At 53.9% G+C, this 18,526-nt stretch overlaps 2 protein-coding genes across 2 annotated transcripts; both read left to right on the top strand.

The window, feature by feature from the left end:
* Nucleotides 1-413: 413 nt before the first annotated feature.
* On the top strand, nucleotides 414-11,386 carry LOC146763824 (uncharacterized). The gene is made up of 6 exons (XM_085568109.1): nucleotides 414-540; nucleotides 653-745; nucleotides 1,397-1,522; nucleotides 1,861-6,951; nucleotides 7,065-7,157; nucleotides 7,809-11,386. Exons 1-4 carry the CDS (start codon nucleotides 414-416, stop codon nucleotides 2,010-2,012), a joined length of 498 nt encoding a protein of 165 aa, XP_085424235.1. The 3' UTR covers nucleotides 2,013-6,951; nucleotides 7,065-7,157; nucleotides 7,809-11,386.
* Nucleotides 11,387-11,929: 543 nt separating this feature from the next.
* On the top strand, nucleotides 11,930-17,526 carry LOC146763823 (uncharacterized). The gene is made up of 4 exons (XM_085566941.1): nucleotides 11,930-15,590; nucleotides 16,241-16,366; nucleotides 16,705-16,852; nucleotides 17,015-17,526. The coding sequence occupies exons 1-4, from the start codon at nucleotides 15,464-15,466 to the stop codon at nucleotides 17,361-17,363; spliced, it is 750 nt and encodes a 249-aa protein (XP_085423067.1). The 5' UTR covers nucleotides 11,930-15,463; the 3' UTR covers nucleotides 17,364-17,526.
* Nucleotides 17,527-18,526: the final 1,000 nt, after the last annotated feature.

Here is an 18,526-nt window from a genome sequence, read left to right as displayed (position 1 = left end):
CACCAGGGGAGGTGTGAGTGGCTGCATCTGCTTTAGGGTGCAGCATGGAGAGAGGTTGCTAAGGAGCGAGGAGGTGGGAAGAGGCAGTTCAGGTCCAGAACCTCAGAATGGATTATCCTTCAGTCTGTTCTGGTTGTCCATCACTCAGCACTGCTTACCATCACTCAAACTCTTGTTACCATCACTCAGCAATGGTTATCCATCACTCAGCTCAGGTTATCCAGCCTCCTGGCCAGGCTCCAGGGCTGAGGCCCCCCACAGGTCCTGTGAGCATGCCATGGCTTTTCACTTCATGTGAGAGCTGCCAGCTCAGTGTCCCAAGGGCAGCCAGACCCCCCTGCAGCTGTGAGGATGCACACCTGCCTGAGCGTGCCCTCTCAGTACCTTCCACATCCAGGCCTTGAGGTGTGAGCATGAGGGCGGTGCACGCAATGCTAACTTCTCGTGCGGATTTTGCTGTAGGTGTGGACACAGAGAGATCTCTTTCAGCCCCTGAGCTGGAGCCAGATGCCATGCTGATTCCCAGCTGGTACCTCAAGCGTGAGTAGCCAGTCTCTACTGCCTTCATAAGAATCAGCACTCCTTTTCCCCCTTGTTATTCGTGAGAAATGCACCTTCATGGCTATAACATCCTTTTATAAATCTATCATAGGGCAGAATTATGACAAGGTTCCTGAAGAATTCCCCGAAGGATTCCCAGAATTTCCAGAGGAGGTCCTGCCAGCCTTGGATGAAGTCCCGTTTGGTTAGTATATCCCACTCTGTTAAGCCTGGCACCTGGGAAGCTGAGCTTTTGGTTCCTGGAGGGATGTGCTGTATCCTGGACAACCAGAAGCGCTCAGTCCAAGTCTTGCTGCAGGGACACTCCATGTCACACCTCCTGGAGTGAGCCATAGAGATGGGCCAGCACAGGGTCTGCTCCCAGTTGTGCTTCCAGATTGATTGCCAGGGTAATCTCCAGCTGCTGCTGCAGTTGTACCATTATTGGCCACAGCTGCTGTGTGCGGACCTTGGCAACGAGATGTGGGGAAGAAACCTGTGCTGAATTTGTGTTGACCTCACACTCAGCACAGCATGGAGACAGTAATGATATCCCACAAAATCTTGGCTGCCCCTGCCAAACCTCAGGCTCGGGGGATGGGTTGAAGCTGGAACCCCAGTGTGAGTTTTCGTGAACCTGAAGATATTCCTTCTGTGGGTCATTTGGTTGACTAAGTCTTGGGTGTTTTGGATCTGCATTTCTTGTTGCATTGACGAAAATCCAGCTGTCAATTCCTCTTGTCTTTGGGGACAGCGGGCTCCTCACTGACACCTGCCAGAATGCCCGGGCCATGATACTGTGCTTGTGGTAAGGGGCAGTGGCTGCTGCTTAAAGTGTCCAATGTTTTTTCTGAAGAGACGGATTCTGAGACTATGCCGGAGACCTTCCCTAAGGAAGAAGATGTCAGCATGCCAGGTTCAGATGAAGAAAGAGAACCAATACAGGACACCAGCACACCTGCTCAACATGAGGACTATTCAGGTGAGTGCTAGGGATGCTGTCTTGGAAGAAGAGCAGCATTTCTGTTATATCCCTGTGGTGCTCTCCAGGGATGTCCTGCCGGTGCCCAGTGCCCAGCCTTGGCCTGCAGCTTGGAAGAAGAGACGGGAAGTGTGCTGGTGCAGCTGCTCCCAGGCACACAGCGGGCTCTTCTCCATGAGAACTTTATGGCATCCCTCCTGTACCCTGGTGCTGAGACACCAGAGCCAGAGGAACAGATCTCTGAAGACAATAAACCTTGGGCATCTGAAGCACACTGTGGCATTATCGCTAGTGCAGAGTACAGACATTGTCTCTCACATTGTCTTTTCTCCTGCCAGGGTCAGCTGCTGTGCAAAACACCAAGACTGCTGGACACTGTGACCTGAGCAAGTACTACATCCTAGGGACAGTAGCAGCCTCAACTTTGTTTCTGCTTGGGGCAGCAGTTTGGTACACAACCCTGTACCACCTGCCGAAGGGAAACATGTGAGTTATTCATTGCTGCCATTGGCAATGAAGTGTTTGCAGCATGCTGGAGTGCCCTGGCAGCTCCTAGCAGGGCTCTGTGGAAACCACTGCAGTGCAATCCTCTTAACTGTGCTCCAAATTTATATCTCTGAGGAGTGTTCTTGGAAATCTGTTTCTACAGCAGGAGCCAGGAAGACATAGAGGCAACAGGACAGGACTGGGACTCTTCCTGGGAAAGCCGTGATGTCCTTAGAGGTGAAACAGAGTCAAGAGAAGGACCAGGAAGCGGCGAGAGAGGCCAAGCCACCAGGTTCAGGGACAGCTGCCCCCTGTTTCCTGAGGTCTTTGCAGCAGAGCTTGCCCAGCTGTACAAGAACATGGGCGCAGACTCCTCGCCTCTGCCCACGTGTTCCTTCTGTGCTCTGGCTGGCAGTGCCTCTTCACGGGACCACTGGATTTCCCTGGACTCACCTCAGCCCACACCATCCTGGTGCCGCTGCTACCAGTACCAGCAGGAACGCTTTCAATGAGAGGACTCTGATTACGTATAGTGATAGTGATAATGAGAAATAGCGATAGCGGTAGTGATAATTGTAGTGGTAGTGATACATTTAGTGATAGCGATAGTGATACTTTATATTAGGGGACGAGGATTATTTTAGTGATAGTGACAAATAAATAAATGTATTTTCAAGAGCAGTACATTTTTGCCTGTTGCGGCTGTTTCAGTTGGGGTAGAATGCACAGAGCTGGCAGCAGGGCTGGGGCTGTGAGAGGAGCTGTGAGAAACTTGCACTGCAGTGCAGTGTTGCGGTGGGTGTTTTTCCCTGTCATTCAGTCCTAGTAGTCAGTTTCATACGCCCTCCTCCCCCCCCACCCGGCCTGCCCCAATTTGTTATAGTTATAGCATATTTTATTACCAATGGGTTGCTCCTTTCCCCCCTGTATTGTTGGTTTTGCCCTACTTGTCCATCTCCCCAAGGACCTGCCTGCTGCTGTGCCCACTTAGAGGGAATGTCCAGACAGTCCAACTAGGAGGGCGTAACGTGCAGCAGAGGCACTCCTGCTGGCAGCCTCAGGGCTCCAGGTATAATTATGATAAAAACAACAGTCTTTTCCCACTCCCTATGGGAAAAAAGCCAAAGGTGGAAGAAAGCTCAGGAAGTGTGCTCCGGGCTTCTGTTTGAGTGCAGCAGGTGCAGGTTGTGTGTGGCTCCTTAACTGCTGTTTTGGGACTTAACTTTTGGTTCAGGGAGATTAGGACTGAGGCAATACAGACCTGGGCATTTCCTGCTCAACTTCCAGTGACGGAATGTAGAAGTGTGAAGAACATGGCCTCCCAGGTGGAAAGAAGTGACAGAGTGCCTGTCTCCGGTGAAGAAAGCAAGGTACTGCAAGAAACCTGCATGCCAGGAAACTGCTGTCCTGGGCTCACAAGCCAGATTCACTGTGGTCCTGCAAGCCTTTCCCCATGCCTGCTCCAGCTCGGCCAGTTGCAGCCAAAGCTGGCCGTGTGAGTGCAGCAAAGCTGTTGTCCAGGATCACGGCCCAGCTTTCAGGCTGACTCTTGCCTGCAGTGTGTGGGAAGGATATTGACAGCAGCAATTGCCAGAGAGATGCTTGTAGGCATGTCTGGACACTGGGGTTTTGGAGGGCTTCTTATACTTCTGGCTCAGGTAGTAGAGACTGTCCCAAGACAATGCTCTTCCCTTTGGAGTGGTGAAGAGGAACCACTGAGCTCCTCATGCACATCCCTCTCCACTGCTCTCCTCTCCTCTGCACAGCAGCTCCAGCTCCACCTCTGGGCTGTCTCCCATGGGCCTCTCAGCAGCCTCTGAGATACCCCACCTCCTGAGAGGGCAGCCCAAGGTTCTTTTCAGAAGAGAGCTGAGCCTCAAGCCTTGAACCAAGCCACACAAACTCTTGTCATATAGACATCCACACTTGCAGCTCTACGGGAGCGCATGTGAACTGAGAGCTGTAGCACACATGTAGCACACATGGCCATGCCCTGCAGTGCCATTTCTGAAATGCCTCGGCTGCTTCTGAGGGAGCCGACATGCCAACGTGGCAACATGCCACTGCAGCAGGAAAACACTTCTGGATTGTGGGCTGCAGCAAAATCTGGCCATGAGTTTCTCCTTGTGTGTTGCTCTGTCCAGGTACCAGTCCCTTGCTTTCTCACTCTATCCGTGTTCTTTCCCAGTCCCCCTCTCTCTTCCTGTCCCTCCAAAGCTCCTTCAACAGTCTCGGTCCTGCCCCAGCCCAGACTTCGTTCTCTCCTGCTCCCTCCTGCTCGTTGTGCGGCTCTTCCTCTGTCCCTGCTGCCCCTTCCCGCAGCTCTGCTCCCGTTCCCTGCCCCCCTGTTGCTCTCGTCGTCTCTCCGTTCTGCTCGCTGGCCTGTCTCTTCTGTCTTTATTTCGTGGCTCGGCCCCCTGTGCCAGCCTCAGCTCCGACGGCCAGGCGAGCTGCCCCGGCGGCCGTTCTCTGCAGCCGGGACACGGCGGGCAGCTCTCCTGCAGCGGCACGACAGCGGCGAATGGGGCCCGGCACAGGCGCCTCGGCCCTCGGGCCGGAGCGGGGACGCTCCGAGCCAGCGGCAGCAGCCGGAGCCGCGGCCCGGGCAGCGGGGCCGGCACAGCCCCACAGCCCCGTGCCCGCCCCTCACGGCCCCTGCGAAATGGCGGCGGCGGGGGGCGAGGAGGCCGCGGGCAGCGCTGCCTCCGTGCCGTGCCACACGCGGCTGGCGGCTTCAGCAGCACCACAGGTGCTCTGGGGACACTGGTCCCACAGCTGGTGACGAGCCGCCGGGCAGCACAATGCCGCCGAGCGCGCTCAGGGAGAGACTGGCTCTAGAGCCACTTGAGGAGCACAGAAGGGCAGTGTTCACCTGTGCCTCCCCTCGGGCAGCAATGGAGGGCCCGAGATGGCACTGGGACCCAACGCCGAGCCAGCTGGGCAGCCTGCCCGGCTTCTGGCTGGGACATGTCACCAAGACACCCTCCAGCCTGGTACGGCCCTCTGCTCCTTATGTGCCGCTGCCTTCAAGGTGGGCCGCGATCTGTGCTTGATTCCAGAGGGTGGCATTGGCCGAGGTTATGCAGCTTGTCAGCTGGAGACTGCTTAGGAGCCTTGGAGGGACACCCTAAAGGGGTGGAAATCTTTCAGTGCCTCAGCGCTTGCAGGTCTAAGCACCTGGGGGTTCACTGGTGCTTCAGGGGTAATTATACCAAAGGTGCTCTCTAAGGCTTTCCAAGAGATTCTGTGCCTGGAGCATGTTAAGTCATAAATGTTTCCTACCCAGAAACTTTAGCTGCTCAGTTAAAGGCTAGCTGTGTTAACTCTTATCTGCAGGAAATGATAGCTTTGTGTATCTCCCATGGCATTACCACGTGGTGTCCAAGGACAAGCAAGAGGGAGCTCAGGGCCTCTGGATGACTGCTTGAGGGATCTGGGGCACATGTGGCATTTACGTCTGCCACCTGCAGTGACCCAGACGCAGGGAGGTTCCAGAGGTGAATACCTGGCACCCTGGTGTGCCCAGCAGAAGTGTGGCGCTTTGACTGTGGGTTACTCTACGGGACACCAGGCCTGATGCTGGCACATGGGCTCCATCTGCCTCCAAGGGAAAAAGGATCTTGGCTCAGGAGTTAGCGGGGCTCCTTAAGAGAGCTTTGAGTAGGCTTGGAAGTGGTAAGGAAATAAACCATGTTAACCTGGGAGAAGCACGAGCACTGCACGTCCATGTTTGCGTGACAGTGGAGGATGGAAGAAGTGCTGCCATCAAAGGTCATGAAACTGTAGCAGAAGTAATGGGAAAAGCAGGTTTCCTGCCAGAATGCTGTCAGACAAATCAATTACCAAAGAAAGACACTTGCATTTGGCGTTTTTACAGCAGCCTTCATACAGGGCTACTGATGGGGATTTCAGAGAAATAGGACCTGAGTGCCTCTGCATTCCCAGGCACAGTGCTGCCTCCCAGAATTCATCAACCCTTCTCCATTTTGCTCCTTCCATTCCTAAGCAGAATAAGGAAAATCAATAGAGGGCAGGTCCAGGAATTCACAGGCAATGTGGGCATTCATTGGGCAGTTCACAGACTTCATTATGAGCTCACAGAGCCCTGTTTGATGCGAGCTTCCAGAGCCCCACTGTGCTCTTCAGTGCTCGCTCTGGGCAACACTGCAGCAGCAGCAGCAGCAGCAGCGTCAGGAGCAGCAGAATCATGGTGCTGAGCCACTACCTCCTGCTCCTCTTTCTCCTGGTCCCGCAAGCCCAGAATGCCTGGAGTGCTCCAACACCTGGGCAGGGAGCAGGTAGGCAGGCAGGGGCCAGCACATAGCTTTGGCTGGAGGCAGTGGGGCCAGGACTAGGGCTGGCTGAGCCAGGAAGCCACCGTGGTGTGGGCAGTGGGGCAGACACACCAGGGGAGGTGTGAGTGGCTGCATCTGCTTTAGGGTGCAGCATGGAGAGAGGTTGCTAAGGAGCGATGAGGTGGGAAGAGGCAGTTCAGGTCCAGAACCTCAGAATAGATTATCCTTCAGTCTGTTCTAGTTGTCCATCACTCAGCACTGGTTACCATCACTCAAGCTCTTGTTACCATCACTCAGCAATGGTTATCCATCACTCAGCTCAGGTTATCCAGCCTCCTGGCCAGGCTCCAGGGCTGAGGCCCCCCACAGGTCCTGTGAGCATGCCATGGCTTTTCACTTCATGTGAGAGCTGCCAGCTCAGTGTCCCAAGGGCAGCCAGACCCCCCTGCAGCTGTGAGGATGCACACCTGCCTGAGCGTGCCCTGTCAGTACCTTCCACATCCAGGCCTTGAGGTGTGAGCATGAGGGCAGTGCACGCAATGCTAACTTCTCCTGCGGATTTTGCTGTAGGTGTGGACACAGAGAGAGCTCTTTCAGCCCCTGAGCTGGAGCCAGATGCCATGCTGATTCCCAGCTGGTACCTCAAGCGTGAGTAGCCAGTCTCTACTGCCTTCATAAGAATCAGCACTCCTTTTCCCCCTTTGTTATTCATGAGAAATACACCTTCATGGCTATAACATCCTTTTATAAATTGATCATAGGACAGAATTATGGCAAGGTTCCTGAAGAATTCCCTGAAGGATTCCCAGAATTTCCAGAGGAGGTCCTGCCAGCCTTGGATGAAGTCCCGTCTGGTTAGTATATCCCACTCTGTTAAGCCTGGCACCTGGGAAGCTGAGCTTTTGGTTCCTGGAGGGATGTGCTGTATCCTGGACAACCAGAAGCGCTCAGTCCAAGTCTTCCTGCAGCGACACTCCATGTCACACCTCCTGGAGTGAGCCATAGAGATGGGCCAGCACAGGGTCTGCTCCCAGTTGTGCTTCCAGATTGATTGCCAGGGTAATCTCCAGCTGCTGCTGCAGTTGTACCGTTAGTGGCCACAGCTGCTGTGTGCGGACACTGGCACCCAGATGTGGGGAAAAAGCCTGTGCTGAATTTGTGTTCACCTCACACTCAGCACAGCATGGAGACAGTAATGATATCCCACAAAATCTTGGCTGCCCCTGCCAAACCTCAGGCTCAGGGGGATGGGTTGAAGCTGGACCCCAGTGTGAGTTTTCGTGAACCTGAAGATATTCCTTCTGTGGGTCATTTGGTTGACTAAGTCTTGGGTGTTTTGGATCTGCATTTCTTGTTGCATTGACGAAAATCCAGCTGTCAATTCCTCTTGTCTTTGGGGACAGCTGGCTCCTCACTGACACCTGCCAGAATGCCCGGGCCATGATACTGTGCTTGTGGTAAGGGGCAGTGGCTGCTGCTTAAAGTGTCCAATGTTTTTTCTGAAGAGACGGATTCTGAGACTATGCCGGAGACCTTCCCTAAGAAAGAAGTTGTCAGCATGCCAGGTTCAGATGAAGAAAGAGAACCAATACAGGACACCAGAACGCTTCCTAAGCGTGAGGAGTATTCAGGTGAGTGCTAGGGATGCTGTCTTGGAAGAAGAGCAGCATTTCTGTTATATCCCTGCGGTGCTCTCCAGGGATGTCCTGCCGGTGCCCAGTGCCCAGCCTTGGCCTGCAGCTTGGAAGAAGGGATGGGAACTGTGCTGGTGCAGCTGCTCCCAGGCACACACTGGGCTCTTCTCCATGAGAACTTTATGGCATCCCTCTTGTACCCTGGTGCTGAGACACCAGAGCCAGAGGAAAAGATCTCTGAAGACAATAAACCTTGGGCATCTGAAGCACACTGTGGCATTATCGCTAGTGCAGAGTACACACATTGTCTCTCGCATTGCCTTTTCTCCTGCCAGGGTCAGCTGTTGTGCAAAAAGCCAAGACTTTTGGACACCGTGACCCGAGCAAGTACTACATCCTAGGGACAGTAGCAGCCTCAACTTTGTTTCTGCTTGGGGCAGCGGTTCGGTACATAATCATGTACCGCCTGCCGAAGGGAAACATGTGAGTTATTCATTGCTGCCATTGGCAATGAAGTGTTTGCACCATGCTGGAGTGCCCTGGCAGCTCCTAGCAGGGCTCTGTGGAAACCACTGCAGTGCAATCCTCTAACTGTGCTCCAAATTTATATCTCTGAGGAGTGTTCTTGGAAATCTGTTTCTACAGCAGGAGCCAGGAAGACAAAGAGGCAACAGGACAGGACTGGGACTCTTCCTGGGAAAGCCGTGGTGTCCCTAGTGGTGAAACAGAGTCAAGAGAAGGACCAGGAAGCGGCGAGAGAGGCCAAGCCACCAGGTTCAGGGACAGCTGCCCCCTGTTTCCTGAGGTCTTTGCAGCTGAGCTTGCCCAGCTGTACAAGAACATGGGCGCAGACTCCTCGCCTCTGCCCACGTGTTCCTTCTGTGCTCTGGCTGGCGGTGCCTCTTCACGGGACCACTGGATTTCCCTGGACTCACCTCAGCCCACACCATCCTGGTGCCGCTGCTACCAGTACCAGCAGGAACACTTGATATTTGACGACTCTGAATACGTATAGTGATAGTGATAATGAGAAATAGCGATAGCGGTAGTGATAATTGTAGTGGTAGTGATACATTTAGTGATAGCGATAGTGATACTTTATATTAGGGGACGAGGATTATTTTAGTGATAGTGACAAATAAATGAATGTATTTTCAAGAGCAGTACATTTTTGCCTGTTGCGGCTGTTTCAGTTGGGGTAGAATGCACAGAGCTGGCAGCAGGGCTGGGGCTGTGAGAGGAGCTGTGAGAAACTTGCACTGCAGTGTGTGGAGTTGTGTTATTATAAGTTTTATTATGTAATGGTTTGTTCCGATGTACCCCCATGTTCTACTTGGTTTGTCCCTAGTTTTCCCGCCCTACCCCATGTGTCAATCCTCCCCTAAAGTGCCTAGCCACTCCCTTGCCCCTCCCAGGCGCCCTGTCAGTCACTCAGTATCCCCTCCCAGACACCTAGAAGCTTCTATCCTGGGTGCAGGGTGATTGGGCAGGGGCCTGGGGCCCCGCCTACGTCTATCCTTCATAGGTTCCCATGTACATCACCCCATGCAAGAGCCACTCTCCATTTCACTCCTATTGGCTGACTGTTTCCCCTCCCTCTCAGTTCATAAACTGCTGCAAGCACCCTGCAGTTGCTCTTGTTAGCAGGACAGTTCGGATGTTGTTAGCCCCGGTTGGGCTACAATAAATTTTGGACGTACCCTAGCAGGAGTCTCTCTTTTTCTCACCGCCACGGAGTTCAGCAGCGCTGCGCCAACCCACGGAGCACTCTCCAAAGCCCAGCTGGGTCCAGCGGAGGGTGCTTCATTTGCCCCTCTCGCCCCATCGGACAGCTAGCCGGGGCAGATCTGGGGAGGGAGCGCGGCAGCAGTGCAGTGTTGCGGTGGGTGTTTTTCCCTGTCATTCAGTCCTAGTAGTCAGTTTCATAAGCCCTCCTCCCCCCCCACCCGGCCCGCCCCAATTTGTTATAGTTATAGCATATTTTATTACCAATGGGTTGCTCCTTTTCCCCCTGTATTGTTGGTTTTGCCCTACTTGTCCATCTCCCCAAGGACCTGCCTGCTGCTGTGCCCACTTAGAGGGAATGTCCAGACAGTCCAGCTAGGAGGGCGTAACGTGCAGCAGAGGCACTCCTGCTGGCACCCTGTCGTGGTTTGACACGGAAAGAGAATTTTTTCCGGAAGGAAGAGGTCAATTTAGATATTGACCAATTGAAAGTAGACACGCCTCTGAGAACACAGAGGGGTTGAAAGCAGAATTCCCAGGGGAACTCGCTCTCTTTGGTTCCGGTCAGCGTGCAGTGCAAACCTCCCCCGCCCAGCCACGAGCTGGGTGGGGGAGGGGAAGCCCCCAGGGCCTGAAAGGTAGGCCCCAAGGGTGGTGGAAGGACTGGAACTGGGCTGGCCCCTGTAGATGGAAAGGTGGCAGAAATCTGGGATGTCTCCATTTCCCCCCCCCCCCCCACCCGGTTTCTCACCCGAGGGGGAGAGACAAAGAGACGGCGGCGGTCCTGTCCTGGTAGCAATTCCACCGCGAGGAAGGAGGAGCGGGGGGAGTGGCAAGGTGCCCAGTTGTGTGGGAGTTGCTGGATGTCCGGGCATCGAGCCATCCCTGGGAGTTCGGACTTTGAACCCTTTCTTGAGAAATGAAAGCTTTGTGAATTTTCCTTTCCCCTCCTCGGTTTGAAAGAGAGGAAGAGGGACACCTTGGACCCTGGGATGTTGGAAGGAGGAATTCTAGAGGGGAGGGGGACAAGGAGTGGCTTTTGGCTGGATTTTCCGTGTTAGCCACAACCTGAACCAATCTTCTCCTTCAAGAGGGACTGTGTTTTGGGAGGATGCCAGTGAGTCAAGAGACCTGCTTCAGCTGGGAAAAAGACAAAATTGGAGTGAACAGAGAAAAGGTTAGGGGGTTTGTGGTGGAGCCCCCTTGCCCTGGAAAGAGAAGAGAAGAAGATCTCTGTTCAGGAGCCCTCGGCCCCAGGGGAAAATGGGGGGGGACTGTGGTCCCAAACAATGAAAAACTGAACTGTTGTTTTCTCCCCTTTTGGCAGGGCATCCTTGAAAGGAAAAAATCCTAAAGGCAGTCTGTCCATGCATTTAGTGGTGAGAGCACTGTGCATGGAAAGGAGAAGGGTCACCATGGCAAACTTTTTCTCCGGGCGGTGCCATGTGTGACATGGAAACACTAGATGTGGAGCTGTGTTTCTTGGGGGGTCTGTGGCACAGGAGAGACTCTGTTCCCTCGATGGACTGAGTATTGATTGTTTGGAGGGTGGAAACCTGATTGGGGTCCGGATTGTGTCTCACTGTGGTTTGTTGGAGTTGGGTGGTGGGGGGAGGAATGTTTTGCAAAGTTTTCATTTGATCTTTGTGTGTTTTTTTTTTTCCCTTCTTTAGTTTTCTCTTTTCTTTAGTAGTAGTAGTTTAATAAAGTTTTTTTTCCTGTTATTAAGCTTGGGCCTGCTTTGCTCTATTCTAGATTCCACTTCACAGCATTCAAGGGAGGGATCACATTGTCATGGGGGCACTGGAATTCTGCCAGTGTCAAACCATGACACACCCTCAGGGCTCCAGGTATAATTATGATAAAAACAACAGTCTTTTCCCACTCCCTATGGGAAAAAAGCCAAAGGTGGAAGAAAGCTCAGGAAGTGTGCTCCGGGCTTCTGTTTGAGTGCAGCAGGTGCAGGTTGTGTGTGGCTCCTTAACTGCTGTTTTGGGACTTAACTTTTGGTTCAGGGAGATTAGGACTGAGGCAATACAGACCTGGGCATTTCCTGCTCAACTTCCAGTGACGGAATGTAGAAGTGTGAAGAACATGGCCTCCCAGGTGGAAAGAAGTGACAGAGTGCCTGTCTCCGGTGAAGAAAGCAAGGTACTGCAAGAAACCTGCGTGCCAGGAAACTGCTGTCCTGGGCTCACAAGCCAGATTCACTGTGGTCCTGCAAGCCTTTCCCCATGCCTGCTCCAGCTCGGCCAGTTGCAGCCAAAGCTGGCCGTGTGAGTGCAGCAAAGCTGTTGTCCAGGATCACGGCCCAGCTTTCAGGCTGACTCTTGCCTGCAGTGTGTGGGAAGGATATTGACAGCAGCAATTGCCAGAGAGATGCTTGTAGGCATGTCTGGACACTGGGGTTTTGGAGGGCTTCTTATACTTCTGGCTCAGGTAGTAGAGACTGTCCCAAGACAATGCTCTTCCCTTTGGAGTGGTGAAGAGGAACCACTGAGCTCCTCATGCACATCCCTCTCCACTGCTCTCCTCTCCTCTGCACAGCAGCTCCAGCTCCACCTCTGGGCTGTCTCCCATGGGCCTCTCAGCAGCCTCTGAGATACCCCACCTCCTGAGAGGGCAGCCCAAGGTTCTTTTCAGAAGAGAGCTGAGCCTCAAGCCTTGAACCAAGCCACACAAACTCTTGTCATATAGACATCCACACTTGCAGCTCTACGGGAGCGCATGTGAACTGAGAGCTGTAGCACACATGTAGCACACATGGCCATGCCCTGCAGTGCCATTTCTGAAATGCCTCGGCTGCTTCTGAGGGAGCCGACATGCCAACGTGGCAACATGCCACTGCAGCAGGAAAACACTTCTGGATTGTGGGCTGCAGCAAAATCTGGCCATGAGTTTCTCCTTGTGTGTTGCTCTGTCCAGGTACCAGTCCCTTGCTTTCTCACTCTATCCGTGTTCTTTCCCAGTCCCCCTCTCTCTTCCTGTCCCTCCAAAGCTCCTTCAACAGTCTCGGTCCTGCCCCAGCCCAGACTTCGTTCTCTCCTGCTCCCTCCTGCTCGTTGTGCGGCTCTTCCTCTGTCCCTGCTGCCCCTTCCCGCAGCTCTGCTCCCGTTCCCTGCCCCCCTGTTGCTCTCGTCGTCTCTCCGTTCTGCTCGCTGGCCTGTCTCTTCTGTCTTTATTTCGTGGCTCGGCCCCCTGTGCCAGCCTCAGCTCCGACGGCCAGGCGAGCTGCCCCGGCGGCCGTTCTCTGCAGCCGGGACACGGCGGGCAGCTCTCCTGCAGCGGCACGACAGCGGCGAATGGGGCCCGGCACAGGCGCCTCGGCCCTCGGGCCGGAGCGGGGACGCTCCGAGCCAGCGGCAGCAGCCGGAGCCGCGGCCCGGGCAGCGGGGCCGGCACAGCCCCACAGCCCCGTGCCCGCCCCTCACGGCCCCTGCGAAATGGCGGCGGCGGGGGGCGAGGAGGCCGCGGGCAGCGCTGCCTCCGTGCCGTGCCACACGCGGCTGGCGGCTTCAGCAGCACCACAGGTGCTCTGGGGACACTGGTCCCACAGCTGGTGACGAGCCGCCGGGCAGCACAATGCCGCCGAGCGCGCTCAGGGAGAGACTGGCTCTAGAGCCACTTGAGGAGCACAGAAGGGCAGTGTTCACCTGTGCCTCCCCTCGGGCAGCAATGGAGGGCCCGAGATGGCACTGGGACCCAACGCCGAGCCAGCTGGGCAGCCTGCCCGGCTTCTGGCTGGGACATGTCACCAAGACACCCTCCAGCCTGGTACGGCCCTCTGCTCCTTATGTGCCGCTGCCTTCAAGGTGGGCCGCGATCTGTGCTTGATTCCAGAGGGTGGCATTGGCCGAGGTTATGCAGCTTGTCAGCTGGAGACTGCTTAGGAGCCTTGGAGGGACACCCTAAAGGGGTGGAAATCTTTCAGTGCCTCAGCGCTTGCAGGTCTAAGCACCTGGGGGTTCACTGGTGCTTCAGGGGTAATTATACCAAAGGTGCTCTCTAAGGCTTTCCAAGAGATTCTGTGTGTGGCACATATAAGTCCTAATGATTTCCTACCCAGAAACTTTAGCTGCTCAGCTAAAGGCTAGCTGTGTTAGCTCTTATCTGCAGGAAATGATAGCTTTGTCTATCTCCCATGGCATTACCACGTGGTGTCCAAGGACAAGCAAGAGGGAGCTCAGGGCCTCTGGATGACTGCTTGAGGGATCTGGGGCACATGTGGCATTTACGTCTGCCACCTGCAGTGACCCAGACGCAGGGAGGTTCCAGAGGTGAATACCTGGCACCCTGGTGTGCCCAGCAGAACTGTGGCGCTTTGGCTGTGGGTTACTCTACGGGACACCAGGCCTGATGCTGGCACATGGGCTCCATCTGCCTCCAAGGGAAAAAGGATCTTGGCTCAGGAGTTAGCGGGGCTCCTTAAGAGAGCTTTGAGTAGGCTTGGAAGTGGTAAGGAAATAAACCATGTTAACCTGGGAGAAGCACGAGCACTGCACGTCCATGTTTGCGTGACAGTGGAGGATGGAAGAAGTGCTGCCATCAAAGGTCATGAAACTGTAGCAGAAGTAATGGGAAAAGCAGGTTTCCTGCCAGAATGCTGTCAGACAAATCAATTACCAAAGAAAGACACTTGCATCTGGCGTTTTTACAGCAGCCTTCATACAGGGCTACTGATGGGGATTTCAGAGAAATAGGACCTGAGTGCCTCTGCATTCCCAGGCACAGTGCTGCCTCCCAGAATTCATCAACCCTTCTCCATTTTGCTCCTTCCATTCCTAAGCAGAATAAGGAAAATCAATAGAGGGCGGGTCCAGGAATTCACAGGCAATGTGAGCATTCATTGGGCAGTTCACAGACTTCATTATGAGCTCACAGAGCCCTGTTTGATGTGAGCTTCCAGAGCCCCACTGTGCTCTTCAGTGCTCGCTCTGGGCAACACTGCAGCAGCAGCAGCAGCAGCAGCATCAGGAGCAGCAGAATCATGGTGCTGAGCCACTACCTCCTGCTCCTCTTTCTCCTGGTCCCGCAAGCCCAGAATGCCTGGAGTGCTCCAACACCTGGGCAGGGAGCAGGTAGGCAGGCAGGGGCCAGCACATAGCTTTGGCTGGAGGCAGTGGGGCCAGGACTAGGGCTGGCTGAGCCAGGAAGCCACCGTGGTGTGGGCAGTGGGGCAGACACACCAGGGGAGGTGTGAGTGGCTGCATCTGCTTTAGGGTGCAGCATGGAGAGAGGTTGCTAAGGAGCGAGGAGGTGGGAAGAGGCAGTTCAGGTCCAGAACCTCAGAATGGATTATCCTTCAGTCTGTTCTGGTTGTCCATCACTCAGCACTGCTTACCATCACTCAAACTCTTGTTACCATCACTCAGCAATGGTTATCCATCACTCAGCTCAGGTTATCCAGCCTCCTGGCCAGGCTCCAGGGCTGAGGCCCCCCACAGGTCCTGTGAGCATGCCATGGCTTTTCACTTCATGTGAGAGCTGCCAGCTCAGTGTCCCAAGGGCAGCCAGACTCCCCTGCAGCTGTGAGGATGCACACCTGCCTGAGCGTGCCCTCTCAGTACCTTCCACATCCAGGCCTTGAGGTGTGAGCATGAGGGCAGTGCACGCAATGCTAACTTCTCCTGCGGATTTCGCTGTAGGTGTGGACACAGAGAGATCTCTTTCAGCCCCTGAGCTGGAGCCAGATGCCATGCTGATTCCCAGCTGGTACCTCAAGATTGAGTAGCCTGTCTCTACTGCCTTCATAAGAATCAGCACTCCTTTTCCCCCTTGTTATTTGTGAGAAATACACCTTCATGGCTATAACATCCTTTTTTAAATCTATCATAGGGCAGAATTATGACAAGGTTCCTGAAGAATTCCCTGAAGGATTCCCAGAATTTCCAGAGGAGGTCCTGCCAGCCTTGGATGAAGTCCCGTCTGGTTAGTATATCCCACTCTGTTAAGCCTGGCACCTGGGAAGCTGAGCTTTTGGTTCCTGGAGGGATGTGCTGTATCCTGGACAGCCAGAAGCGCTCAGTCCGAGTCTTGCTGCAGCGACACTCCATGTCACACCTCCTGGAGTGAGCCATAGAGATGGGCCAGCACAGGGTCTGCTCCCAGTTGTGCTTCCAGATTGATTGCCAGGGTAATCTCCAGCTGCTGCTGCAGTTGTGCCATTAGTGGCCACAGCTGCTGTGTGCGGACACTGGCACCCAGATGTGGGGAAAAAGCCTGTGCTGAATTTGTGTTCACCTCACACTCAGCACAGCATGGAGACAGTAATGATATCCCACAAAATCTTGGCTGCCCCTGCCAAACCTCAGGCTCGGGGGATGGGTTGAAGCTGGACCCCAGTGTGAGTTTTCGTGAACCTGAAGATATTCCTTCTGTGGGTCATTTGGTTGACTAAGTCTTGGGTGTTTTGGATCTGCATTTCTTGTTGCATTGACGAAAATCCAGCTGTCAATTCCTCTTGTCTTTGGGGACAGTTGGCTCCTCACTGACACCTGCCAGAATGCCCGGGCCATGATACTGTGCTTGTGGTAAGGGGCAGTGGCTGCTGCTTAAAGTGTCCAATGTTTTTTCTGAAGAGACGGATTCTGAGACTATGCCGGAGACCTTCCCTAAGGAAGAAGATGTCAGCGTGCCAGGTTCAGATGAAGAAAAAGAACCAATACAGGACACCAGCACACCTGCTCAACATGAGGAATATTCAGGTGAGTGCTCGGGATGCCTTCTTGGAAGAAGAGCAGCATTTCTGTTATATCCCTGCAGTGCTCTCCAGGGATGTCCTGCCGGTGCCCAGTGCCCAGCCTTGGCCTGCAGCTTGGAAGAAGAGACGGGAACTGTGCTGGTGCAGCTGCTCCCAGGCACACACCGGGCTCTTCTCCATGAGAACTTTATGGGATCCCTCTTGTACCCTGGTGCTGAGACACCAGAGCCAGAGGAACAGATCTCTGAAAACAATAAACCTTGGGCATCTGAAGCACACTGTGGCATTATCGCTAGTGCAGAGTACAGACATTGTCTCTCACATTGTCTTTTCTCCTGCCAGGGTCAGCTGCTGTGCAAAAAGCCAAGACTGCTGGACACCGTGACCTGAGCAAGTACTACATCCTAGGGACAGTAGCAACCTCTGCTTTGTTTCTGCTTGGGGCAGCGGTTCGGTACATAATCATGTACCCGCTGCTGAAGGGAAACACGTGAGTTATTCATTGCTGCCATTGCAATGAAGTGTTTGCAGCATGCTGGAGTGCCCTGGCAGCTCCTAGCAGGGCTCTGTGGAAACCACTGCAGTGCAATCCTCTTAACTGTGCTCCAAATTTATATCTCTGAGGAGTGTTCTTGGAAATCTGTTTCTACAGCAGGAGCCAGGAAGACATAGAGGCAACAGGACAGGACTGGGACTCTTCCTGGGAAAGCCGTGGTGTCCCTAGAGGTGAAACAGAGTCAAGAGAAGGACCAGGAAGCGGCGAGAGAGGCCAAGCCACCAGGTTCAGGGACAGCTGCCCCCTGTTTCCTGAGGTCTTTGCAGCAGAGCTTGCCCAGCTGTACAAGAACATGGGCGCAGACTCCTCGCCTCTGCCCACGTGTTCCTTCTGTGCTCTGGCTGGCGGTGCCTCTTCACGGGACCACTGGATTTCCCTGGACTCACCTCAGCCCTCACCATCCTGGTGCCGCTGCTACCAGTACCAGCAGGAACGCTTTCAATGAGAGGACTCTGATTACGTATAGTGATAGTGATAATGAGAAATAGCGATAGCGGTAGTGATAATTGTAGTGGTAGTGATACATTTAGTGATAGCGATAGTGATACTTTATATTAGGGGACGAGGATTATTTTAGTGATAGTGACAAATAAATGAATGTATTTTCAAGAGCAGTACATTTTTGCCTGTTGCGGCTGTTTCAGTTGGGGTAGAATGCACAGAGCTGGCAGCAGGGCTGGGGCTGTGAGAGGAGCTGTGAGAAACTTGCACTGCAGTGCAGTGTTGCGGTGGGTGTTTTTCCCTGTCATTCAGTCCTAGTAGTCAGTTTCATAAGCCCTCCTCCCCCCCCACCCGGCCTGCCCCAATTTGTTATAGTTATAGCATATTTTATTACCAATGGGTTGCTCCTTTCCCCCCTGTATTGTTGGTTTTGCCCTACTTGTCCATCTCCCCAAGGACCTGCCTGCTGCTGTGCCCACTTAGAGGGAATGTCCAGACAGTCCAACTAGGAGGGCGTAACGTGCAGCAGAGGCACTCCTGCTGGCAGCCTCAGGGCTCCAGGTATAATTATGATAAAAACAACAGTCTTTTCCCACTCCCTATGGGAAAAAAGCCAAAGGTGGAAGAAAGCTCAGGAAGTGTGCTCCGGGCTTCTGTTTGAGTGCAGCAGGTGCAGGTTGTGTGTGGCTCCTTAACTGCTGTTTTGGGACTTAACTTTTGGTTCAGGGAGATTAGGACTGAGGCAATACAGACCTGGGCATTTCCTGCTCAACTTCCAGTGACGGAATGCAGAAGTGTGAATAACATGGCCTCCCAGGTAGAAAGAAGTGACAGAGTGCCTGTCTCAGGTGAAGAAAGCAAGGTACTGCAAGAAACCTGCGTGCCAGGGAACTGCTGTCCTGGGCTCACAAGCCAGATTCACTGTGGTCCTGCAAGCCTTTCCCCATGCCTGCTCCAGCTCGGCCAGTTACAGCCAAAGCTGGCCATGTGAGTGCAGCAAAGCTGTTGTCCAGAATCACGGCCCAGCTTTCAGGCTGACTCTTGCCTGCAGTGTGTGGGAAGGATATTGACAGCAGCAATTGCCAGAGAGATGCTTGTAGGCATGTCTGGACACTGGGGTTTTGGAGGGCTTCTTATACTTCTGGCTCAGGTAGTAGAGACTGTCCC

Source organism: Lonchura striata, chromosome Z (genome assembly GCF_050655825.1).
Source record: "Lonchura striata isolate lonStrDom1 chromosome Z, ASM5065582v1, whole genome shotgun sequence".
In the NCBI taxonomy this organism is placed as follows: Eukaryota; Metazoa; Chordata; class Aves; order Passeriformes; family Estrildidae; genus Lonchura; species Lonchura striata.
Note: the sequence above shows the minus strand (reverse complement) of the source record. Positions and strands in the feature narration are given on the sequence as shown.

Excerpts from the sequence above, each read along its gene's own strand:
- LOC146763824 (XM_085568109.1), top strand. The coding sequence starts at position 414 with ATGAGGGCGGTGCACGCAATGCTAACTTCTCGTGCGGATTTTGCTGTA. Across the intron at positions 746-1,396 it reads CTTGGATGAAGTCCCGTTTG|AGACGGATTCTGAGACTATG; the intron begins GTTAGTATATCC and ends TTTTTTCTGAAG. Across the intron at positions 1,523-1,860 it reads TCAACATGAGGACTATTCAG|GGTCAGCTGCTGTGCAAAAC; the intron begins GTGAGTGCTAGG and ends TTCTCCTGCCAG.
- LOC146763823 (XM_085566941.1), top strand. The coding sequence starts at position 15,464 with ATGGCTATAACATCCTTTTTTAAATCTATCATAGGGCAGAATTATGAC. Across the intron at positions 15,591-16,240 it reads CTTGGATGAAGTCCCGTCTG|AGACGGATTCTGAGACTATG; the intron begins GTTAGTATATCC and ends TTTTTTCTGAAG. Across the intron at positions 16,367-16,704 it reads TCAACATGAGGAATATTCAG|GGTCAGCTGCTGTGCAAAAA; the intron begins GTGAGTGCTCGG and ends TTCTCCTGCCAG.